This window comes from Thamnophis sirtalis, unplaced genomic scaffold (assembly GCF_051295495.1).
Source record: "Thamnophis sirtalis isolate CommonGarterSnake01/CBP01778 unplaced genomic scaffold, rThaSir2_p1.2 scaffold_1, whole genome shotgun sequence".
Taxonomy (NCBI): domain Eukaryota; kingdom Metazoa; phylum Chordata; class Lepidosauria; order Squamata; family Natricidae; genus Thamnophis; species Thamnophis sirtalis.
Window position 1 is genome coordinate 151,578,691 of NW_028261381.1, and position 27,137 is coordinate 151,605,827.

At 36.9% G+C, this 27,137-nt stretch overlaps 1 protein-coding gene across 6 annotated transcripts in view; it reads left to right on the forward strand.

Moving 5' to 3' along the window:
• Window positions 1-372: 372 nt before the first annotated feature.
• Window positions 373-27,137, forward strand: part of KTN1 (kinectin 1) — an 86,738-nt gene continuing 59,973 nt past the window's right edge. For 2 of the 6 annotated variants that reach the window (XM_087727930.1, XM_087727937.1), the window contains exons 1-3: window positions 376-546; window positions 22,741-23,292; window positions 26,698-26,835. In XM_087727930.1, the coding sequence (XP_087584056.1) occupies window positions 22,770-23,292; window positions 26,698-26,835 (661 nt within the window). In that variant the 5' untranslated portion in view covers window positions 376-546; window positions 22,741-22,769. Of the gene's footprint in view, window positions 547-22,740; window positions 23,293-26,697; window positions 26,836-27,137 lie in introns of all 6 variants that reach the window. The other 4 variants (XM_087727960.1, XM_087727968.1, XM_087727945.1 and 1 more) reach the window with 4 other exon arrangements.

Below are 27,137 nucleotides of genomic sequence, written 5' to 3' on the forward strand. Positions count from 1 at the left end.
CAAATCTTGGTTCCCCTTCGTTTCTATCGCTCGGAGAAGCCGGGCAATGGAAAGCGGGCGCTTTGCACATTCTCAGAGGCACCCTCTCCTTCACCATCTCCACAGACGGCCAAGATCTGGGCTGGAGATCGCGGGAAGGACATGTGTGTCGTTGAGGATGTATAGAGACCCACTCCGCAAAGGGGGCTGTTCTAGTCAGTCGCAGGCTGCGGGAATAAGAATGCCAACAGCCGCCGGTTTTGCTCCAGGGAGGGAGGGAGGGAGGGCGAGAGCCGCTCGCCCCTTTAACAGGCGGCGGGGCGGGGAGAGGAAGCGATGGATGACTGTCTGGATGTATGAAGGGCCGGGTCGGGCCGACGCCGCGGACGTGTCGGTACCGCCTCTCCCCCTCCCTCCCCGGCTCCTCTCCGCCTCGAAAGGCCCGTCGTGTGAGGAGGAGCCGTCGCCGCCTGTTCATTGCTGGCTTCGCTGCCGCCGCCACAGCTCCTTCTCCTCCTCCTCCTCCTACCAGCTTTTCTTCCCTTTTCCGCCGGCTGCCTTCCTCAGGTACGTCGCTCCAGGCGGCCGGCCGCCATCTCCTCCTCTTCGGGTTCCTTTTTCGGGGACTTGTGAGGGCAGCCGCCTCGTAAGCAGCAGCGTCGGAGGTGGGAGCGCTTAAGCGGAGCTGCTTCCGTGGCACTGGGCCGCTGCTCGGGATTCCTGGGCCCGCTAGGCCTGGGAGGGGGACGCGGGGAGTGGCTGACGGGGCCATCCGGCCACGGGTTTCAGACTGGCCGCGTGGAAGGAGTCTCCTCAGGTTCTCTGCAGGGCCTGTTTGCGGGGCGGGTGAGGGCAGGGGAAGGGGTGCCGAAGCCCCCACCTCCCGACCTGGGAGGGGGTTTCTCTGGCGCTCCCCAGAAAGAGAGCGGCCTTTGTGGAGGAAGGAAGTGAACCGGGAGAGTAAGTAACTCTTTACAGCCTTGCAGTAGGTATCCTAAATATACTACTTGGGGTCTTTGGAGCGCTCTTTTCCTCCCCCCCCCATAAATAGGGAAAAACGGTCCCTTCCCTTCCGCTACCTCTCTAAAAGGCTCCTTTTATTCTGTGGAAAGTGTGAAGGTGGGGTGAATAATGAGGACTTGCATACCTTTCTCTCCTGAAACTACTAGGGACCACCTTTCTCTCCTTCCCATTTATTTATTTTTAATACAGTTTGTGCATGATTTTAATCAAAGTTAATGATTGCCCTTGTATATAGATGTAGGGGCCAAAGTAGAGTCTACCTCTGTCAAAATGTGCCCCAAGCGCAGGGGACTGAGCTGGAAGGGGAAAAGGAGGGGAGGCAATTTTTGGGAAGGGGTCCGAATTGCAGTTCGGGATGTATATATCTGGGGTTGAGTCAGCCTGCCTTCCCAGTTGACGTATTTTAAGTGTGGCATGGGTGGAGAGCAAGAAGACCTCTATTGTATATCCAACTGGGGGAAAAATGCTAGTCCATTCAGCACAAAACCTAGGTGCATTCACTTCTCTACTTCTCCTCTTTCCAAGTCTGAGCTGCTTTTTTGGGAAATCTAAGAACTGTCATTCAGCATATATATATATATAAGGATATTTAACCCAACACTTAGTGTTAAGTTTTAAAAAACCTATTAAGCCATTCCTTTTGGCTGGTTATAGATTAGGAAACAAAGGGCTAGTTGAACCAACATTGAACTCTTACATAGTATTAATAGAATAAGTTGGAATGAGCCCCTGGTTAGGATCTCTCTGATTTCTTCTATGAAAGGAAAACCAGGAGCATCTAAAACTGATCATGGTTTTCTGTGATGTCCAAGTACAAACTGGTTTGTGTTCTTTGATTGTGAAGCAGGAATTTTAATTTTGTATGTGCCAGATTAGAACTTGTATGAAACTGGTTTACACAGAGTCAGATGGTTAATCTGTGTCTAGTAGTTAATACTGACTACATTACATTAAATGAAAACTGTTCTCCAAGGCTTCAGATAGGGAGATAGGGTTTTTTATAGCCTTCCTTGGAAATGCCAGGAATGGAAACCAAGATATTCTTTGCTATTGAACTATGACCCCTTACTGAGTATTGTGTCAGCTTGATTTTAGAATCCTAATCCTGATCCACAATTATTGTATTTGAACTGTACTAAGTCCTTTCTTTTAAAATTCATAGTTTGGAATGATTCTAGCAGTGCATTGGGCTGAGATTGATTTTCTTTAATGCTGTGGTTCATTGTTTCTTGAACTGTTACACTGAATGCCTGAACAGCTTGAGGGTTGTTCAGACAAAATCAGATAATGAAATAGATTGAATGTTACTACAATTCTAAGACATTCTTTGACAAGTCTCCCTCTGATATGGATGAAATATGTTAAGTTTGTTCAACACATTAGGATTTAATATCAATATAGTAAATGTGAAGGAAAATAATAGTATTTTAGTAATTCCTTTTAAAAAATTAATTGTGTATACACACATACACGCAGATATCATTCAGTATTCTCTTGCCTTCTAAAGTATACAGTGTCAGTAAAGGCACATTGTCCTTGGACTTTGGAGATGACTGTAAATAGGGAAAAGTTATAGAATAATTTTTTTGTTTTAGTGCAATTCTCCCCTTTTTCATTATTTTGGTTTATTGACAACATTTAGTACTGCAGTATACAAAGGAAAACTGTCTTTTCATTGCACCAGCACCACTTGTCCTTTTTAAAAGTATTGCATGTGTTCTTTAAAGGCAGATGAGAAGCAAAGGACTATATTCATTTTATATTCTGAGTGTAACTGTTTTTCTAACTGTGCATCTCTTTAAGCCTGCCTATGATGAGACTCATAGTATTTGTCATGTTTTAATTATCATAATTTAGCATAATAAAAGTGGTTCTCTGTGATCTTTAATGATTGTTTGCTGAGAATGTTCTAAGTCTAGGATTTGTTTGCTTACATATCCTTAAAAGAAACTGCTTCAAATTTTACTGAATTAAGGAAAGAGAGTTATGTTAATAGGATAGCAAATGAAGCAATCTCAAATATTTTGTTGTTATTTGTACAATAGATTTCAATGGAACCACAAATTAAGTATTTGCTTGGGTTTGCAGCTGTATGCCAGATTGTGTAGCCCTGTTACTTAAATAAGCAAAGTTCACAATAATGTTCTTTGTCTACTTTCCTGTACCCCACCCCACATCTATTCAGAAAATGAAGTTTAGACAGGATCTCTGAAATGCCTATGTAAAAAATGCAAGATTTTCAAGTCACAAAGGCAACTAACCTGAGTTTGGAACGAGATTGTGCTAATGTAAATTGATTGCTGCCTATGATGGGTGATGTATACATTTAATAAATAAACTCTCCTCTCAGTATTTAAATTATTTTGTTGGTTTTTGTTACTGTTATGAAATATAGCACCAGTGCACATTGAGTCATGATTCCTTTGTCAGGTGTATGGAGTGGCAAATTAAATTAATGTAGGAATTAGCCATTCCATGCATTTGATGGTGAGCTATAGTTTACAAAAGTAATATGGTTCTCCTTCCTTTGTGGTTGTCCTGTAACATGGATCTTATGAGTATTCTGTAATGCCCTTCTCCATTCCAAAATATAAGGCCTTTTGGTGAAGGGGGAGTGAAGAAAGCCCGAATGAGTTTTTATTAGTTGTATTTTAGATTCACATTTTTCAAACTGATGTTTCCATATACATTAGTTAAAACTTCTGTTATGAAGTAGTATGGTCTACAGCAGGAATCGTAGTCCAATCTTTCTTTTAGAGAATACTTATTGGGGAAGGCTGAATTATTTCTATCTACCTGTTGTATCATGAGAATATTTTTCATTAAGCTGTCTATAATACAAGATGTTATGTACTGTAATAAATAACACCTCTGTATCTATTAGTAGTTTGGCAATACTTGAGGGACAGAAATGCTTAGCGATCTCCTTGCAATGACAGTTGTCCCTGAATAATGTGCATTGCAATCCCTTGTGTTCAGAAAAATGTGCAGTGTTATACATATTGTCTATATGCTTTCTGAATAAAATTCTGTTATATTTATTCTTAAATATGCTGATGGATTATGCTCTAAACTTTGCAAAGATTAATGGCAGGAAATTCCATATGAAGTATGCATGAGATTTCTGTCTTCTGAGTGGAATTTTGGATCTGCTGAAAAGTGTAGCGTGATAATAGGCTGAAAACTTGAGGATTTTAATTTTCTTCAGCAGGATCTTCATTTATTTGTAAAATTTATTAGCCACGGATCTTACTCAGAATAATTTTTTAATATAAATATATTTACTTGAATTATAAAAATATTAAAGAACCATTTAAAGTTACTATGCAAACAACTGACATTTCAGCCTTTTCGGCTAGGTAGTTTCTACTTTTTAATATCCAGAAATATTTTGTAATGTAGGGGTCAAGGGGTAAAATCTCACATGGAATAGAGGTAGACTTTAAAAAGCTGGGAAAGTATTCTTGATGTGTCCAGACCGGTGGATTCTTAGATGTGGACTTGAAAATGTCTGATTCTTCATAGGAACAAGCTGTAAGCTTCACTTATAGCAATCTCAGCTTGGTGTAATCATCTTTTTATCAAATCAAGTGCCGAGAGTAGTATTTATTTGAAGAATGCCTACAAAATAACTATTGAAGCATGGTACCAGTTCTTTCTAATAGGTTAGTGTTTATCTTGATTGCAATATTTGATTAGCCAAATTGTTAAATGAGATCATTGATTAGTATGAGTTTGTAAGAACAGTCAGCAAGACTTTGGTTCTTATGAGGATTGTGTGGTCTGATTCAACCCCTCTCCCACATTTGTCATTCTACCCCTCCCCACAGATATGAAAGAACCCCTGGTCAGCCTGTTGTTCCCGAATTGCATTTTGCAATAGCCCTCATTATTAGCAGGCTACTGGGATTGCTACTAGTAGTAGTTCAACTCTCTTGGGACAATCATTGTTATATACACATGTGTGTGGCACACACAAAGAAATTCTCTTATTTCTACTGCATATATTCTGTGTAGAAACACAGAAACAGGTAGTTCTTGACTTAGAACACCGTTGAGCCCAAAATTTATGGTGCTAAGTGAGACAGTTGTTAAGAGGGTTTTGCCCTATTTTATTTTGCCCCTTTCAGTGGTTAAATTAGTCACTGCAGTTAAGTTAGTACCAGTAACATAATTGTTAAATGATCTGGCTTCCCCATTGACTTTGGTTGCCAGAAGGTTTCAAAAAGGAATTACATGACCCAGGACACTGCAACTGTCATAAATATGAGTTAGTTGCCAAGTGTCTGAATTTTGATCATGTGACCATCTAGATCCTGCAACTGTTGTGTGAGAAACAATCAGTTATAAATCACTTTTTTCCAGTGGTGTTTTCAATTTTGGTCACTAAACAAAATTTAAGTTAGCTGAAGATTGCCTATATTGAAATACTTGTTTCATTTAGGCCATGCTTCTGATGGTTCTGTTGTTTGCCTAAATTGAATGAGCTTTTCGTAGTTCTTACTGAAAGCATCAGAAAATACTTCCTTCAGAAGAGGTTTAATGGCTTATGACTCTCCAAGTAAAACATAGCATTATTAAACATCCAGGACAAAGCAGTTTGTATCCTACCCAGAAGACTACATTTTAGCTTAACAGTTATTGTCCTTTCCTACATTGTAATATATGAATAATATTTATTGGTCTGCTAAGAAGATGAATAAAAGTTACCATACTCACTGTGATTTGAAAGAGACAGTGGGATCCAGAAAGAATGTATATTCCTCTTAGTAAAAGTAATTTAATCAAAGTTTTGTTGGAAGGAGTCCTTTTAATTTTCTCTTCCCATTATATCCTTATATTTGGTATAATTTTGTCTTTATTCTGGACATTTCCTAGCAGAGTGCTAATGCTAAATTAAAATAAAAACCAGTGGCATTTATTCTAAAGTTTGCAGCTACCTTTGCTGCAGTTTTACAGTTGTGTACAATTTTTATAATTAAAATATATTTTCTATACCAAAATATCTTTTCTACACCAAAATGAAGATTACTATATAAAATATAAAAGTGTGAGAATCTTATTTCTGTTCTTTTGCTAAATTCTAGATTTTAATTTTGTCTTTCAAAACTTGTAATAATATACATACTGTAAAATATGTAGTATTGTCTGCCAGTAACTCAGTTCTCTGTGAAGCCCATAACACATGGGATTTTAAAGCACATTTATTCTTTCTTTCTGAGAATAATATTGTGTCTCATGCCATATTTAAAAAAACCCTAGACTTGTTCAAGCTTGTGCAGGGTGGTATGATGATGCAACTAGCTATGAAACATTTTTCTCTTTCCTGTCCCCACAGTCATTCTGTACTCCACCTATTTTCTGCTTTGCAGAATTGAGAGCAAAGTGCATTTAGCTGCAGTTTGAACCAGATTATGAGCTTTGTCTTTGTGAGAACTAATAAACTTTGGTCATTGTAGGAAGTGTTCTTCATTGTCTCCCACTGTGAAATGTAGAATGCAATTTTGGGAGGAGCTGGAAGGCAAAGAAGAATTTTGTCATTGGGGCAGTGGAGATATAAAAGGATTACTGAGGCATTTTTCCCCCTGGAAATCTGAAAAAAACTGCAACCTTTTAAAAATGTGATTTCAATTCAGATAAGATTAACAAGTCAAAAAAGGAGAATTGACTGAAATCTTAACTATTAGTGCTGTTTAACAAACTGAACATTGTTTCATTTTCTTTGCTTTCATTCTCTTATTCTAAACCCAGAAAATTAAGTTCCAAAAAAGGGTCAGAATTGTGCAATATTTATGCAGGGACATGAGTGAAATTACAGTTAAATTTCTAAATACCAAAATAACATTTTAGGAACTTTCAATCACTAAAGATTTTTCCATCCCTATATAATTTAATTTATCCTGTGCACACAGGCAAGATAACAGTTAAAAATTAACCCTCAGTGATGACATGATTGAGAGTTAATTTTTAACTGATAATTTTCTTTCATATATGACCTTTAATTAACATTTTCAAATTTGCACATTGGTTTAATTGTTCTAGTTCTAGATGTCAAAATATGCACTAAAATGTAATGTAAGAATATACAGTACATGAAGCTTTTTTGAAGCATACCACTGTGGTTTGTTCAGCAAGTTATTACATAATCTCAAAGATGATATTTGGATCTAGGCAAAATAGAGGAAGCATGAGAAGTATCCTAATGAGGAGTGTCCTATTATTTAACAAGTAGACTTTCTCCAAGGCCAGATTACATTTTGGAAGTTATTTAGAGAAAAAAAATGCTACTGGATTTAGTTTGTTCAATTTTTATATCCACATTCTAGAACAACACATTGATGCATTTATTCACAAACGTTTGTGAAACTGAAATTTTGGATGTTTAACATGCTCTGTCGTAGTAACTATTTCTGTGTAGTAGGACAGAAATGTACAAATAAGCATTTGAACATTTACTGATAAAAATTGTTGATTTTGCCATCAAAAGATATTTCTACTGAAGCTTTACCACCTGAAAATTAAGATTGTGACACCAATAAAATCTGATATTTGCATGTAAATAAATGGAATTTCAGTAAGAGTCATTGCAGTAAGTGAGTATGAAATAAGTAAACCAAGACTAGGATTGAATAGAAAAAAAGCAGTGAAAAAGTGGGAGTCAAAAAACAGAGAACCTGTGATGTAAGGCTCGAATTGAAGGACTTGGCATTATGCAGTGGGAAGACAGTGATTCAAAAATCCTGGTCTCCATCCATTTTTATAAATACATCCATGTAACGTACACATCTAAACACAGTAATCCATAAGGAAAGACCATTTGAGAACATTCACTAGAAATAAATGTTGTATATGCGTTTGTGTAAAAGTAATCAATTTTGAGGGTTTTTTCCCCCCTTGTATCAAAGATAAAACCCCTCAGAAAGAGCTGAGCCATTTAGTTAGTTCTTTTTTTATTCTAACTTCAAGATATATGTTATTTCCTGAAGTGGTTTAATATATATTTCCCCTTCAATTTGTTGTTTTTATTTCTTTCCCTTTGTTTCATAATCAAAACCTGAAGTTTATTATTATTAAGAACATTAAATTTCTTGGATTTCAGAACAATTTTAACATATTTACTGCTTATTTCTAATAATAATTTTCTCAAGCTGAACATTAAGTGTTTATGGAGCTGTAGATAACTGATTCTGGAATGACTATATTTACTTATTTATTTTTATGTATTTATTTTATTTTATTATTTTTATTTTATTATTTCTTATTTTTTATATGTTGAAATGCATCCAAAAGTTGTACACCAATATTGGAGGTTTTAAAGAAGAGATTGGACAACTATTTGTCTGAAATACTGTAGTAGTCTCCTGCTTGAGTGGTGGGTTGACTAGAAGACCTCCGTTCCAATTCTGTTATTCTGACTAGATAGTAAATTGAGTTCATCTTGGAGACCAAGAAAAAAAATATTTTCATCCTGAAATGTTTTTCTTCATAAATTTTACATTTATTTTATTTATTGAATATCTACTTTGCTTTTTCAGAAAAGAAAAATATTCAAAATAGTAAGCAGAAGGAATATTTTAAAAGAGCAGACAAAAATGTTCCAAAATTGAGAAACCGAGAAACTTAGAAGGTCAAAAGTACTTACATCCTGGAAGCATACTTGAATAAATAATGTTTTTGCCTATCCCTTTGAAAGGAAAATAAAGAGCTCTGGAGTTCTTGGTGCTCCCTGAGCTTGGTTGTTTGCTTAATAAAGCGAGAACTAGTTTGACTTAGGATGAGGAGCCATTCCCCCTTGAAGCAGATTCAGTTATCATAAAGGAAAACTTTAAAGAACAAAAACAATTTTTTTCTCAAAGCTCTTTTGATTTGTTAAATAGTATTGCAGATAATGTCTATTGATCATGAGTGACCAAATATAATTAATTTAGAACCGATAACATGGCAGAAGTTTTTGGCATATGGCAAGGCACAACTACCGTGTTTCCCTGAAAATAAGACCTGGTCTTATTTTGTTTTGACCCCTGAAAAAACTCCTTTCATGGGGTCTAATTAGTGACTCATCTTCCAGCAGTGGCACCGACAGCCCCGCCCAGCAGGAGCCCGGTGCTGCCCACTTCTTCTGCCACTTGCATGCATTGCCACTGTCCTCCATTTCGCCATCAGAGCCTTCCAGAAAACCCTCTGGAACTGATAACAGAGCTCCGGATCGATCAGGAGCTCTGTTATCGGCTGCAGAGGGCTTTCTGGAAAGCCCTGACGGTGAAACGGAGGCTAGGGGTAATGCGCATGTCAATCTGGACCTTGTTTCTTGGTTGCAGAGGGCTTTTCAGAAGGCCTCTGATGGCAAAACGGAGGCCAGGGGCAATATACACAAGTGGCTGCAAGCGGCTATAGAATAAATCGGCCTGCAAGGCAGGGGTCAGGTGTGCAAGGCCTGATAACTAGGGCAGCTCCACCCACCCATCCCCACCCTAGCTTAATTTTTACCCATGTGCCTTTCCCCACCCCTTGAACCCTGCGATGGGCGGGGTCTTAATTAGAGCTTAATTTGGGAGTAGGGCTTGTATTGGGCACATGTAAAAATCAAGCTAGGACTTACTTTTGGGGTAGGTCATGTTTTTGGGGAAACACGGTATCTATCTATTCATTCTGGTTTCGCTTCTCTTTTTCATGCACAAGCACACTATGGGCTAACTAAGAAAAAGTGGGAGTGAATTTTGAGCATGTTCTCACTTTGCCTGATTGGATATTAAAAAATATGATGCTCCTATAAGGAAGTCATGAATCTCTGCACTAAGATACTGAATCTTTTTTATATGCCAAATTTTATTAAATATCAAAGATAGAAAGTTAAAATGCAAAATTACAACAAAAAGGGGAAAGTAGGAACAAGGAACAACAGGGAAAAATTAAAAAGTGACATAAAACGATAACAGAAAATGTACTTACAATCATCTTCAATATGGATACAGTTATAATATAAAACATTCTCTTATTTTACTTTAACAAAAACAGATACAAAATGAAAATTTAAAAGCTATATCAATAAAAAATAACTGATAATACATCTTAATCTAAATAAAACAGATAAACTATAATCATAACAGCTTCACAACTACACATATTCAATGTATAAAACTATAAAATAACAAAATAAAATGTATATCTATTGTATAATATAAGTATACAATGTTGCTATAATGAAAACATATCTAATCTTCAAATCTCAAAGTCAAAACTTCATTTTTATCTTTATTGAACAGAAAATCCAAAAGGGGGTTTCCATGCAGGGGAAAAAAAACAGCTAAAATGTTATCTTTAATCAAAGTAGTCAGTTTTGAGGTCTTCACCCATTCCATTAACTTCAGGATCCATTCGTGAGAATTTGCATATCCCTTCTGCCTTTGTTTATATAGCAGCCTTGCAGCAGTTGTCATATATAAGAACAAAGTCCGGTATTTACTTTCATTCTGTTTATCCATGAACCCATAAAAGGAAAAAATCTAGTTTCAAATGTACATCAACTTTAAGAATCTTCCGGATCAGTAAACCTATCTAATCCCAATATTTCTTAGCATCTTTACAGGTCCACCATAAATGGTAAAAGGTACCCTAACATTGGTTACATTTCCAACATTTGTTTGACATGCCAGTATACATCTTTGACCATTTTTCAGGTGTTAAATATCAATGATACATCATTTTATTAAAAAAAAACTGTTTAGATTATAATTTAGTGTAAATTTCAGTTCATTTGTCCACATTTTCCTATTGGAAAATTCGATTAAACATTAAGATACTGAATCTTTTCTGGCAGTTGGCAAAATCTGTTAACTAGTTATAATACTCTGCATTCTCATATACTTATTTTGTGCTTTTAAGTTTAAATTGTTCAAACTTTCCCCCTTTATTGCTTTCCACATACTCCTCCCCTTCTGACTTTAAAACTTTACATAGATGTTGTGACTTATTTTGTAAAGGAAGGAATTGCCTGTCTTGAATTAAGAGAAAATGAGTTTTAAACAAAACAAGTGGGCATAGATTCCTTTGTCCTCTCTATTATGCATGCAACAGGTTTTTTTTCCTAGTTTCGTGTCTTCTAGATATGCTGGGTTGCAGTGAACTTGCTCTCCACGAGGATAAGACTAAGTAAATATTTTATGATTGCCATTGGCCAGGTTATTATACTCTTGACATGAAAATTGCAAAAATGCAGCAATTATCTGTTTTCTCTTCCCTGCCCCATTCCAAGTCCTTGAAACTTTGCCAAGCTACATTTTTTTACCTACATGTTTGAGAAAAGAAGAATGTTGTGCTTTCCAGTTTTCATGTTGATTATGTCCAAATCGAGACATCAACTCTGCTCTGTTTTCAGAACCTTGTAATGCCTTGATTGTTGATCCTGGATATGGGGCATAGTAAATTGGTTCCCTTTTTTTGTTTATATCACCATCTTCCTTCCTATAATATTCCCAATATAAATTATTTTCAGATTTTGCTGGCATTTCATATTTAACTGCAATGATTATTTTCCTACTTATAGCATTTAGACAACTTTGTGGAGGAGAGTTTTCTTCCTTCACTTGCTTGGAAATATAGTTATGAAAGAATGATAAAAGAAGAATGTGTTTTTCTTTTTAATTCCTGAGAGAAGTAAGGAGTCCTGTCTTTATAATTTTTTTGACAATAATGCAGAAAATATTTTCCATTACCATCTTTTGGGTTTTTTAAGCTTTTCATTATAATTTATCACTCTTGACATTTCTAGGTGGTCTCTGTGCAAGAAATCAGAAAGAGTTGAGTAGCACTTTTTCTGGCTTAAAGCTTTTATGAAAAGGTATAAGCTTTTGTGAACTGCTACTCATTTCATCAGATGCATTTTTTTGCCATCATGGACTAATGTAGCTCTTCTTCTATAATGCCTAGCCAGATACCAGCTCAGCTTGACTTTTTGTATCTTCCAAGCCAGCTGCTGCAACTTGCTGAAATTTCTTTTTCAAGTTGAAATGTGAGTGAGAACCTCTCTGAAGTTTTTGCTTGTCCTTTTTGTAGGGATAAATTGTACATGTTCCTAATGAACTGTTGAGGGAAATCTTCAAAATGTACATTCCACACATGCTAACATTATCTCTCTATCATTACACAGTCTGATGACCCGTGAACCAGTGGTGGGTTGCAGGCGGTACGCCCCGGTACGGGCATACCGGAGCCAGCCCGGAGCATGGGATATCGGTACGGTACGGTGCTCCTTACCTGTCTTTTAAGGCTTCCGCGCTTCCATGCACATGCATGGCATGTACAGTGCCTGCGTGACACTCTGCTGAGCAGCTGGAGCATCACGGAGGCTTGCGGAAGCCTTGCTGACAGGTAGGACGAATGCATGCATTGCGCGTGTATGCGCTCGTGTTGTGTGCGTGCATGTGGGTGACGCCAGGGCCGTTCCAACCGTACTGGTTGGAACGGAATCCGGAACCCACCACTGCCGTGAAGCAACCATAATCATATGAAACATGATTCAGTGGGTACACCCCACTGATTTTTTTTTGACTTTTTCTATATATTTCAAATGTATATATGTAACATTCATTTCAACAGTATTGATCTATGGGGATATGAGATAACAAACACCATGCACCATTTATCTTAATTTAAATAAATATATATGAAGTTTCACATGTATGAAAAGTATGTACACCTCAACATTTTATCATTAGTTTTTTAGCCTAAAATTAGAATCAGTTTCCTCAGATCAGGCACAACTGATTAGAACATCATTAGACAGGATCTGGGAGGAACCGGTCTTATTGAAACCTAAGACATTAATTTGATTTGCTTTTTGTTGTTGAAGTGTGTATGGTATCACCTTGCCAAGCTCAAAAACCATTCTGAAGCCTTCAGAAATGGGGCTATATATGCCTGCAAATCCAGGAAGGGATTTAAAAAGATAGACAAACAATTAGCCATCAATCATTCCACCGTAGAGGATCTTCCACAAATGGAGAAGGTTTCAGACAACTTCCAACTTGGTCAGGCTGCCCCAACGTTCAATCTGAGGCAGAATGCAAGATGCTGAAAGACGTCTTTAAGAACCCTAGACTTTTATCACATGGCCTACAGTAACTCTCACCACTATTGATGTCAAAGTGTATGGATCTACTATTCAAAAGAAGCTGCACCAATTGGATCTATATGGAAGTTGGCCAGGAGAAAACATTTGCTGCCTAGAAATAACATCAGGACAAGACTAAAGTTTGCTCATAACACTTAGGCAATGAGCAGGAGTTCTGGAATAATGTGCTCTGGACCAATGAGCTAAGGGTAGAGTTATTTCACCACAGTACCAGAAAATCAAATATAGCATTTCACCCAAAAAATCCTGATACCAACTGTAAAGTAGAGTGGTGGAAATGTTATAGCTTGGGACTGCTTTGTTGCAACAGGGCTAGGGCAGCTCACCACTATGAATTCCTCATTGTACCAAGGGTGCTTGAGGATAATGTGTGAGTCCATCTGTTAATTAAAGTTCAACGTGTCAGTGAGCCACGTATTTCAACCAACCCATCAAGAAATGCCTGAAAAAGAAAAGAAAAAAGAAATGGAGGCTCTGGAGTTACCATGTTACAACCCATATCTAAATTCCATTGAGGTGCTGTGGGGTGACTTGCAATGGGCTATGCAAGCAAGAAACCCCTCAAAATTTGCATAGCTGAAAACATTCTGGATGGACAAGTGGGAAAATTTCTTCCAGTCAGTGTCAGAGACTGTTAGAGAGTTATGAGAAATATAAATCCTTCTATTCACCAGCATTCAATCTGAACTGAGGATGCTTCTTGGATGAGAAGCAAAACACCTTCAATAAAAATAAAGTCCAGTTGCATTTTGAAAAAGCACCTTTGGGACACATACTTGTGATTGTTTCTGGCAAAAGGAATAATACTAAGTATTAGTATCAAAGATACTTTTCCACAGAAGGAAATATCATTATTTTAAATATTATCATTTATTTACCCAAAAATATATATTGTCAGCTACATCACATTTATCTTTATGTACTAAATAATAATAACAACAACAACAACAAGAACATCGATAATAATAATAATAATAAGTACTACTACTACTACTACTACTACTACTACTAGTAGTAGTAGTAGTAGTAGTAGTAAAATAATTTAAATTGCCTGACTCCTAATGACTCTGGCCAAGTCACAACAATTAAACAAAAAATGCCATCAAATCATAAAAGATAAAGTTGGCAAATGTGATTGAGTGAAGGGTCTTGGTTTCCCATTAAGGAAGACTTGGGTGAAGAGCCAATTCTTGCAGCTTTTATTAATATTGATTTCTCTTACAATTATTAAAAAGGGGGACAAACGTTGCATAAGGTCTTGTTTTTCACATGGCTATACCTCCCTGGGAGAGCATTTCATAGCCCCATAGGAAAAAAGTCCTCTCTATGCAAGATAATCAACTCTGAGGAATAAGTGGAGTTTTAAAAGTTCCTCTCCTGCTGATCTAAGTAACTGGACAGGCTCATGGTAGGAGAAAAGGTCTTAAAATAATGATGCCCTAAGCTATTTAGGGCTTTAAAATTCATCCCCAGCAATTCAAATTGTTCCCAATAGGTGACTAACACCCTATGGAGGCCTTTCAGAATCAACATCATGTAGTTTGTTCTGATTAATAGTCTAACCACTATATTTTGTACCAATTAAAATATGCAGAAACATTTTTAAGAATAGTCAGGCACTAGACAAGGTATAGAATAGAAGAACAGAGTTGGAAGGGACCTTGGAGATCTTCTAGTCCAACCCCCAAGGTCTGGATATCTGTTGAATCCAGCCAACTCAGGAGTAGTAATTTTTGGCACAAATACACTCCGTAATATAGCTACTACCTACAAATCCAGTAATAGCTGGGATTCAAGGAATGCTCTTTTTGGGAGAATGTAATCATGTTTAAAACTTGTGTCTAATGCTGACATTGTTGACATATTAGCAAACTCTTGGTTTAAATGCATTAATATAGTATTATATTAATTTTAAAATACTTAAAATACTTTTCTTGTAAATACGTTTTGAATATGATTAAAACCAAATACTTCTGGAGGGTATACTCCCAGGTTTTTTTAAAGCAAAAAAAAAGTCACTTAGATCTTTTCTTTTTCAAAGGACTATACTTTTGACTTGATGTGTCTCTGTTATAGTTGGAATGTAAAGCATTTACCCAGAGGATATTTGGAAGGCTGAGTTTGTGCTCAACAAAAGGCTTAATTGGATCAGTTTAATCAAGAGAAGAGTTGCATGATTTAAAAGACTTTGGATTTTGCCTATATGGATTTTGATTTAAAAATAGATCAAACTGGCTTTATTATAACTTTATTAACAAAAATAATAAAGTTGGCTAAGAAAATAGAAAATAGAATATGAAAATAGAAATGAATCAGTGCTTCTTTAAATAATATAAATATGCATTGCTTTTATTTTATCAGTTTTATAATGATACCTCACAAGTAATAATTTAGTCGCTTGGCTTTTGTATTTATATTCTTCCAGAAATTCAGAGTGGCAATCCCTTCCAATTTTATCCTCCTGTGTGCTAGGTTAGATGTCCTCAAGTAACCGTTTCTGTATAGTTTTCTTTAAGGTCATCTCAATAGTTCTTTACATTTAGGGGAAATTTGAATCTGTGTCTCCTCCTAATCCAGGTTATGGATGAGCAATGTATGACTTCCAGATAATGCTGAACTTCATGATCACTCATGTTTGACTTTATTAATAAAGTCTGATGTGTTGCCTGTCTCACTGTTTAGCCTTTACTGACTGACAGAGATATATTCTGTACTTGTGGGGTTCTGTGGTTCATTATGCAGGAGATAGTGTACAAAGAGGATTCATACACTCTTTAATTTCTTTCAGATTTGTTATAACCTATTCTAAACCAAGGTTTTCAATATTGCAGACATTTCAATCATACTACATATTAAAATAGTTTTAACTTTTCAAATGCTCTTGAGGGCTGGCTAGCTCTCTGCTTAACTCCCTAATTCCACTTGCTCAATGCAATATTCAGTTTGTAGCTGTACCATTCCCCAACTGTGATCTGGCATGCTTACATAGCACTTACACAGTACTTAGTCATCTGTTCAAAGGATAGGAGAAATGGGAAGACTTGACTATTATTTGACTGAAAGTTGCATCCCATTAAGTAATTTAAAAATTGTATAACGGCCTAATTGTTAGATGGCACAAATAGTTGATTAGCTTTCTCTATCCGAGATTTATATAAATTGTAATCCAGCACATCTAGGAGGCATTAGATTGGAATAGGTTTGGTTTAACCCATTTAGTCTGAATTCTTTTGGCTTTCAGAAACACATTAAGAAATTTAGCTACAGAATAATTAATGGAATGCATGTTCTGTTCTGAATATAAAAAGATTTTAAGAAGGTTCATTGCTCTAATTAACACAGACTTTTGATAGTTTTGTGAAGCTAAAGTTTTTATAGACTCAAAGTAGCAAACACTGTTATTTAATGATGACTATGATATTTATCAGATCAGAGAAAAGTAATTTAGAACAAGAATGTTGATACTTGGAATTCAGAATATAGGTCGTCCTTAGCTTACAACAGTTCATTTAGTGACTCTGCGAAGTTACTGTACTACAGGACTGAAAAAAATTACATGTCTGTTTTTCACATTTCTGATTGTTGCAGCATGTTGGAACCCTTAACAACTGACCCTGATTTATGGTGGTTGCAATGTCCTGGGATCATGTGATACCCTTTTGTGACCTTCTGCCAAGGAAAGTCATGGGGAAGCCAGATTGACTTAATAACTGTGTTACTAATTTAACAACTGCAGTGATTCACAAGACAACTATGGCAAGAAAGGTTGTAAAATGGGGCAGAGTTCACTTAACTATTTTGCTTAGCAACAGAAATGTTGGGCTCAATTGTCATAAGTTGAGGGCTACCGATACACATTTAGTATTTTTATTATTTAAGGTTTTTTAATCCAACCTTTTTATTTTTTAAAATAACTCAGGATGGCAAACATACCTAATATTCTTTCCTTCTCCTATTTTAGCCCTTCTATTTTGCTCCCTTTTACTATATTCTACAGAAGGGGTGTCAAACTTAATTTCACTGAGGGCTGCATCAGGGTTGTGTTTGACCTTGGAGGAGCTGGCTGGGCGTGGCCAAGGTGGGTGTGGCCAGCTCATCGTCACTCGTGTCAAGGGTTCCTGTGGTGGCCCAAGTGCTCTGCCAGCAAAGATGGCCTCCCAAGCTCCATTTTCGGCTGCAACGGCCTCCTGCAGTCCTCTGCCAGTGAAAATGGAGCTCCAAAGGTCTGCTCGTAGCCCTCCCAAGCTCTGTTTTTACGGGCAGAGGCACCATGGGCTGCTCCTTTGCTGTTTCCAGGGCAGCCTTGCAGGCCAGATCTAAGCACCCTGCAGGCCAGATCCTGCACTCGAGCCTTGAATTTGACACCCCTGTTCTAGAGGATGCAATCAGCAGTAGAGTCCTTCAAGTTTTGGGGTTCTATAATCTGCCTGGACTTGAAATGGATACGTCTCATTAGAACTTTCATTAAAAGTTAAAGCAAAAAATGTTGTTCTTGAGCAACTCAGGAAATTCAGACTGTCCCAGGAGCTGCTGATATAGTTTTACAGAGGAATTATTGAGTCTGTAATGTGTACTTCTATAACTCTGGTTTGGTATAGCAACCAAACAGGACAGATACAGAGTCCAACAGATAGTCAAGATTGCAGAAAAAACAATTGCAACCATCTTGCCATCCATAGAAGACTTGTCTATTGCACAGGCCAGTAGGAGGGCTAGAAGATATCAACAGACCACTCACATGCTGGACATAAACTGTTTCAACTCCTTGCCTTAGGATGGCGCAATAGGGCATTAAATGCAAAGACAATTAGAAACAGAGTTTTTTTCCTCATGCCATCTCTGTGAACACCTAATTCTTAGAATTCTGTCTAATGTGTGTGCATATTAATCCATATAGTCAGGTTGTATTATTATTATTATTTATCCTTTTTATTATTATATTTCCCCTTGTATTAGCATTATAATGATGATGATGATTTGTTGCACACAGCCAGCTATTTTGTTGTTGTTGTTATCATCTTTGTTGCTTGCAAGTATACTGAGTGCTTTTGTACTGGAAACTGATTCCTTGGGGTCTAAGCATATTTGGCCAAATAAAGTATTCCAATTCCAGTTTTTATGCACAACAACCCTGTGAGGTAGGTTGGGATGAGAGAGAGAGTGATTAAAGTCATCTAGATGGTTTTCATGATATTAGCAATAGCAATAGCATATATACCCCTTCATAGGGCTTTCAGCCCTCTCTAAGCGGTTTACAGAGTCAGCATATCGCTCCCACAGTCTGGGTCCTCATTTCACCCACCTTGGAAGAATGGAAGGCTGAGTCAACCTTGAGCCGGTGAGATTTGAACTGCAGATAGCAGTCAGCTGAAGGGGCCTGCAGTACTTCATTCTAACCACTGCGCCAACTCGGCTCCAATATTCTAATATTCAGAGTACATTATTTGATTTTATCCATGTGTGTCTTTTAGACCACAGGAAAAAGATTAATGTTAGTTGAACAGATAATACTATACTTTTTCCTGAGAGCTTACAGTTAGAAAGTTTTGTTGTTTAATGTAATTTGAATTATTAATATCATATAATTATTCCTTGGCATACAGCCTATCCTATATTATTTAACTTTGGCTACTCACAAGCATACAGCTTTTTTTTTACAATTTAGTGCCTCAGCTAGAATAAATGTAGATGTATACAAATTCCATTGGGTTCCCCAAAGAGATCTGTTATAATTTTCTTTGGCTTGTGAATATCACATAATAGTTCTTTTAGCATTTTCAGAAAAGATCATTGTGTAGAGCACTTAGTACACTGGAGATTTGCACTTCCTTCCTGACTAAAGTGAAATGTAATGACTGATGCACAATAGTAATATAGTGTCCTTCTCATTCTATAAGGTCAGTTAGCATGCCAGGCTAAACCATAAGCCCTGGGTTAGTGATAAAAATGCTCATATGCTCCTGCAATCTGTCTGCAAAGATGATTATGTGAGCATAATATGACACATGAATGGTGGGGATCGTCTAGCTTAGAAATTAAAGAACAAGTCGCTGTGTATTATAGATGCACACAAAATCTACATCCAATGTGTTCATGTCATGGTTGGCTAAGCAAGCCATGGATAGTCAAGAGTCTTATCCACTTGTTCTCACAGCTTATGCTTAACTTCAGAGGCAAATATAATTTCAGTGGTTCCAAGAAGCAGTTCAGGAAGCCCATAAGCACCAATAAAGATAGTTCTGATATTAAGGTATAATTATTTTATGTTTTGTTCTCTCTAGAACTGGAGACTGACTTTTATATTCTGTGTTCTTAGAAGGAAGTAGTGAGAATTGTGTTGCTATTAACAATTGATATTCCACAACACAGTCATAAATTGAATTGTATAGCCATGGAATAGAGTACGGTATAACTCTCCATTAAACACTTCCAGTGGAAAAGAATCTACTATCTCCTGAGACATATCAATTTCATTGTTGAACTACTTGTAGCATTAGGAATTTTTCCCGATTCCCCATCCAAAATTTACTTTCTTGTGATTGAGACATATTGCTTCTTGACCTCTGGAACAACTCTGAACAATTCTGCCCTGCTTTCTACATGACAACTCTTTAGATACCTGAAGCTAGCTAAATTGCCTCCCTGCATCTTCTCTTATCTTGGTAAATATTCCAAACTCTGTCATCTATTTGCTTTACTCCAGATATTCTCTAGTTTGTCAGAGTCTTTCTAAAACACATCCAAAACTGGATGCAGTATTCCAAGTCTACTCTGACCAATTCAACATAAAGAGAAGTAATGTTTGTTCTTGATCTTGGCTCTAAACCTCTGGTGTTGCAGTTGCATCAGAATCTTGGCTTAGGTTTAGTTTGTGATCCACCAAGACATAGCTTTATATGTGCCACTCTTTGGAACTTTTTGTCAGCCATTTGAAGTAGGCCTATTGCCCAAGCCATCTTATACAATAGCAGAGTTGGAAGGACCTTGGAGGTCTAGTCCAACCTCCTGCCTAGGAAGGAAACCCTATATTGTTTCAGACAAATGGCTATCCAACATCATCTTAAAGACTTCCACTGTTGGGGTATTCACAACTTCTGGAGGCAAGCTGTTCCACTGATTAATTGTTCTGTCAGGAAATTTCTCTTCAGTTCTAAGTTGCTTCTCTCCTTGATTAGCTTCTTGTTCTACCCTCGGGTGCCTTGGAGAATAGTTTGACTCCCTCTTCTTTGTGGCAACCTCTGAGATATTGGAAGACTGCTATCATGTCTCCTCTAGTCCTTCTTTTCATTAAACTAGACATACCCAGTTCCTGCAACCGTTTTTCATATGTTTTAGCCTCCAGTCCCCTAATCATCTTTGTTGCTCTCCTCTGCACTCTTTCTAGAGTCTCCACATCTTTAACACTTCACATGATCTTGATTCTATCCCTCTGTTTATGTAGCCTAGAACTGCTGCACACTACTGGCTCATATTTAAATGGTTGTCCACTAGGACTCCAAGATCCCTCTCACAGTTACTACTATTGAGCAAGGTACCACCTATACTGTACCTGTGGATTTCGTTTTACTTGCCTAAATGTAGAACCTTACTCTTTTCACCATTGAACTTCATTTTATTAGATAGTGCCCAATGTTCTTCCATCTCTTGGTTGTGTGATTTAGTGCCCAACTAACTTCTTAGTAGTGTGTTCTTTCTCGATAATGACTGTAACATCTAATATGTAGGATGTGGGAGCAGGAGAGGGGGAAGACTAACAGAGCACATTATTGGACGTCAAGAAGCAGTCAGTCAGAAAGCCGAAGGGAAAGTAAAGGGAGGCTGGCTAGGCTGAGCAAAATGCATCATTGATTGTCTATTACCTTAGAAGGGGCAGTAATTCATCCTTCCTCAAGAAAAGCATTGCATAACAAGCTTAGATGCATAGATTTGTGGTGGTGGACAAGATAGAACAACTGCCACTTGTTTAAATATAGACTTGAAAATTAAGAATTGAAGAAATATATTAACTAAATTGCCTGAATGCTTTGACACATTGGTTAAATTTGAAGCCATAGATGCAGAAGTAATCAATCTGAGGCTTAGCAAACACCAATTGGTTTTATTAGAGTTCACCTCAGCCTATTTTTTCCCATCCATTCCCTTCCAGCACCTTCCAAATATGAGATCACGATTTCCATAGTATTGCTTGCTTAGCTTGGCATTTTGATTTCCTATCTCTCTGGTAAATATCTAATGCTGGGAAAGGAGGAAGGAAAGAGAAGAAGAAGACAACCAGCAGCAAGATGGCTGGAATCCGTTCTAATGGTGATGGGTTTAGCTGTTGGGCATCCTGAAAGAACAGGTTAGGGATAGTTGTTTCTGGAGAAGACCTATCTATATGGTTGCTAGGACTTGTAGTGTAATCTTACAAATTTTATGTCCCCCATCCCTTTCATTTAGGAAATTTGAAGATTGTGTCTATTTCGCTAAATTTTAAATGACTAGTTAAATGACTGATTTTTAAAGGTATGTATTAGTATTGTAGTCATTACTAACTATCTCTTGTACTTTGAGTAAAATACAGAATTTAAATAGAATAGGATAGAATAACAAAGTTGGAAGGGACCTTGGAGGCATTCTAGTCCAACCCCCTGCTGAGGCAGGAAACCCTATACCATTTCAGACAAATGGTTGTCCAATTTGTTCTTTAAAACTTCCAGTGTTGGAGCATTCACAAATCAAATAAATAGTTTTGTTTTAACTTTAACTTGGGTTGTAGTCATTTCACCTTAGAGGAATTTTATTGACTAAAGTTCTCTGTAGGGGAGGTTGCAAATCTATTTCATAAACTAAGGATTTCTTACTTTTCCTAAGGCAAATTAAAAATTGAATTTTGTCTTGCTGCTTTCTTTTAAAGATAGTTGATCTTGCCATTAATTTTCTTGCATGAAAATTGATTTTATAGTTTTATAGAATATCTTATGTATCTTTAATAGTTTTATAGAATATGTATCATTAGACTCATCAACTTCTTTAATTTTATAGTTTAAAAGGCAGTGCCTACAAGAAGCAGAAATGGGAGGAAAGGAAGAAGAAGAAAAACAATCTTGGGCATCATTATTTAAAGTTATAATTCTTATATTGGAATGGCTGCTGGTAAATTACAACTAAGAGAAGCAAATCAAAGCAGAATTCTCTTCAATCAGGCATTATGGAATCTGGAGCTGAAGTGAGGAGTAGAGTGAAAAGATTAGCTAGCCTTGAATTGCTGATAGGAAGAAGCCTCTGAAAGCAGATTCTCTCTAAACTTTGCAGTGCTTATCTAGTAGTTTCAGTAGTGAGTGCATTAGTCTGTTAAGATTCCTGGCAATAGCAATAAACTACTCTGATCAACACTTTGTGTTGCTCCTGATTCTTTGCTCCTGACAGGCACAGTGAAAAATGGTATTGCTCCTTTTCTCTCATTTTGCTTATTCTAAACATTATAATCTCATTATTGATATTTTTATTGATTTTTTTAATAATGACAATCTATTTGGAAATATCATTGCTTCAGTTATATAGCTGTAAAAACACTACATTTAAGCTTTCTTAATCCTTTTTATTCTCATTTGTCATTTTCTTTGCAGATTTGTTCTTGTAGTTAAGAAAAAGCACAATGGAATTCTACGAGTCTCCCTATTTTATCATCCTAGTACCTTCTGTTGTGATTGCTGTCATCTTCCTCTTTTTTTGGCTTTTTATGAAAGAAACACTATACGATGAAGCCCTCGCCAAACAAAAGAGGGACCAAAAGCTTCTGCCTAGTAAGACTGATAAAAAGAAAGCCGAGAAGAAGAAGAGCAAGAAAAAAGAGGCCCAGAATGGGAACCTCCATGAGTCTGACTCGGAGAGTACCCCTCGGGACTTCCGACTGTCAGATGCTATGGGGTCAGAGGAGGAGCACATTGTTCCTCTTCCATTGAATGTGACAGAGGCCCCCAGCAGTCTCCGGGAGCGCAAGAAGAAGGAGAAGAAACACAAGGGCAACTCAGAGGAACTTGTGCCAAAAGAGTTGGAGAGTTCTAAGCCTGCAGGAAAAAAAGTGGAGCCCGTCCCTGTAACAAAACAGCCCACCCCACCTTCGGATTCAGCTGGGTCCAAAAAAAAGCCTGGACAAAAAAAGCAGAAAAATGGAATAGGTATGACTGTGTTACTAGTTGGGGTTTTTTTTTGGGGGTGGGGGGAGAGATGGCAATATATTAGTTAATTGTGTGAAAGAGCAAGTCACACCGCCCCTACAGAATAAGAGTCATTAGCTGCAGGCTTACAGTTTAAATGGCACGGCTCCAAAGCTAAGAGAATGGGAAAGCAACAGTGAAATTAAGCAAGTTCAGGTACCAGTTTCTAATGTTATCTATGATGATGATGATGATGATGATGATGATGATGATCATCATCATCATCATCATCATCATCATCATCAGCATCATCATCATCATCATCATCATCATCATCAACTGGAATCAAAGTGAGGTGTGCATAGTTGAGAAACAAGTCTTGACAGTCTTTCAATGCACAGCCTGGCAATTATGGATGTGGCTCTGATTTGTCTTGAAGTTGCTAGCCTTGAAAATAAGGCTCTGCTCAGCTGGCAGCTCTCTATTCTTTCTTATAAGTAGATCTGGAATTGGCTGTAAGTAACATTTCATACCTGCTTGGTTTAATCTGCTATCTGCTATTGCTATATATAAAGACAATCCAGCATATTTCCTATATACCTCATAAAGAGGCCTGGATTTCAGAGGATTATAAAGAACCTTTTTTTAACCATTGCTGTGGATCCTTAAGTCAGAATTAGCATGATTTGTTTCATTATCTTTGTGTTTGATAAGCAATATGCATACTTCCATCTAATTACAGTAAACCAAAGATGTAGTTAGCAAAAACTATTGGATAGGATTTTTTTTGTATTAAAGGGAAAGGAAAAGAAAAATAAATATTAAAAAAGAACAAAAATTCAAAAAGACAAAAAGATTGTATTGTATATAAAAAAAATTACATGGCCAGTTTTATATTTTCCAATGGGGGATAATATGACCTAGTTTTCGAAAAGAAACCCAAGAGGTATTGTAGCTTTAAGATGAGACAGATGGTACAACCCTAGATTTAAAGTATTGAAGAATAGTTCTTTTTCTGTTTCTTCATACAATGATAATATTGTATAGTATAGCCTTTATTGTCATTATACAAAATAAATACAACGAAATTGGTTGTATTCAACCAAATATAAATTCCAGATTGTTAGTATTTAATTAAAAATACATTCAAATTGTGTACTGTGTGATCTTTGTTTTGACATACTTAAGATTACTATTAAACTAAATTATTGGGGCACGCTTAGTGTTCATAAAGTTTGCATGTCTCTCCTTATCCTCTTTTTAGACCATGTTGTAGCTTAAAGTATTATTCCCCCATAGACAAGATCTTATATTTTTTGTGCCAAGCATTTTAGCAAGAAAACTTTATGCCACTGTGAGAGGGACAGGGAAATGAATCCTTAGACTTAAACACTACATAGACCATGCAAACGAGGAAGAATGCATTATTTCTTTCAATAAACTATTTCTTTTAATAAAGAAATAATTTCAAAATAGAATGTTACACATGAATTACAGAGTTCCTACCTAATAATAACTTTATATGTAAAGTTTAGCCTTGCCACACAAAATTTCATTCACTGTTTTCTATCAGCATTTTAAACTTTAGGTTCTTTTGATCTTGATAGAATGGAGCTTGATCTACAGAATGAAGCTTTGAAAAGAGAAATGTTTTGTTAGCCTACATAAACTTTCCAACTATACAGAAAATGTCTTAGATTCAGATATTCAGATATTTTTTTAAAAAAAGTTTTCCTAAAGCTAATTATTGTGCATTCTTAATTATATATTTATGGCTTTCTCAGTATTTAAAACTATTTAGCCAAATACTTTCTGAGATATGATAATTGTTTTACATATTACCGTAGTATAATGTCTATTACTATAATGTGGGTAAGATGTATATGCAGCAAAGATAATATTTTAGTTTGGGGTTATGATTGCATATTGTGTTACGCCACGTTTGTTTTAATTATACATTTTTAAAACACATCCTAGTGGCCTGCTTTATACCAAGATATCAATCAAGGTTTTCAGATCATAGTGGCTAGGATTTCACAATATGCTGAGCAAAAAAATGAACTACTTCATGGCTTAATAAGATTAATAAAGGGATCTAATATTTATGGTTTGTAATTCTAATATTTATTATAGCTAATAATACTATATAGCTATAGTACTATAGTTTATAGTATAATAAACTATAAGATTTATTATACTTATTATAGCTAACTATTCAACTATTCAATAGTTGAATAGTTATTCAACTATTACTGAATAAATCAGCATAGAAATAATCCTATATGGAGTTTCTGTAGAAAAATAATTCCCCCACCCTCTCTCCAGAGGTTCATGGTCAGATCACAATTCAGCCTCAGCAGTGTTACCAAGATCAGTGCAAGCCTTTGGCTTCCCTGTCCTGACAAATTATAGATGGAATACTTGAATATCCCTGGAATAGATGCTATATTTTCTCTCTGGCTGTTGAAATTTAAGTGATTTTATCCTCATGTCCCCACTGAAATATCTTACTTGATTTTTCTAAACTTATTTTGATTTGAAGTACCAAAACCACATCCTATTCCGGATTAATTTGATATGTGTATCTACAGTATACAGATAGTCCTCGACCTACAAAAGTTTGTTTAGTGACCATTCAAAGTTACAACGGGACTAAAAAAAGTGACTTATGACCATTGCAGCATCTCCATTACATTCAGATGCTTGACAGATGTTTCATATTTATGATCATTGCATTGTCCCGAGATCATGTAATCACATTTTGCGACCTTTTAACAAAGTCATTGGGGAGGCTAGATTCACGTAACAATTGTGCTATTAATTTAACAACTGCAGTGATTCACTTAACAAATGTGGCGAGAAAAACCGTAAAATGGAGCAAAACACATTTCTCAATTAGCAACATAAATTTTGGGCTCAATTGTGGTCATAAGTCAAGGACTACTTGTATCACTATAATATGATATTATATGAATTAAGTGTTCCATGCAATTTGTACATGACTATACATATGTATAGCATACAGTGGTGGGTTCCGGATCCTGGTGCAACTGGTACGGTGCAACAGGGCCTGGCGTCCACCACATGAATGCATGCAGCACACGTGTACACACGCGTAGCACGCGCATGCATCCTTACCTCCTGTTTGGCGGAGTGTCGTGCAGGCGCCTTATGCTCCGTGTGCGGAAGTGCCGAAGAGCTCAAATACAGGTAAGGAGGGCGGGCAAGTGGGTGGGCCCTCTGGAGCACCGCACCGGAATGGTACCCAGTGCTCCCGGCAGGCACCGGTACGCCCGTATCGGGATGTACCGCCTGCAGCCCACCACTGATAGGATACATGCATACCTACAAACATGTACGGACATGTGTAGATTAATGTGTACAGTATAAAACCTGATATAGCTTCTATTTTTCCCCTTTTTACAGATGATCAGGATGCCAAGAGTGATTCACTTCTGTCCACATCCAGAAAGCAAGATCCTCTCATATTGCATCATGAGATAAAGCAAGAAAGTAGCTCTGGGAAGAAGAAAGTGTCTGCAAAAAAACAAAAGACAGATAATGGTAATAAAGTGGATTTTATATCTGATGTTTTAGTAGCCACCTTTAGTGGGTGATCTTTCTTGGATTAAGTATTTCTGGGTTCAGAGCCTCAAATTCAATCACAAAATTACTCCCAAATCAAATCAGCATTTGTCCTTTTGTGGAAATGAGGTTGTAATTTTGGTGTCAATCCTCAGAGGCTTCCTTCCTTTTCAAATGCACGAGGGGAAATGACTAGCAATATCCTTCTCATGAATCAGATATACTTAGTGGAGACTGAAGTTGGAATGTTCTCTTCCCTCCAGTTGTCCCATAAAATGGAA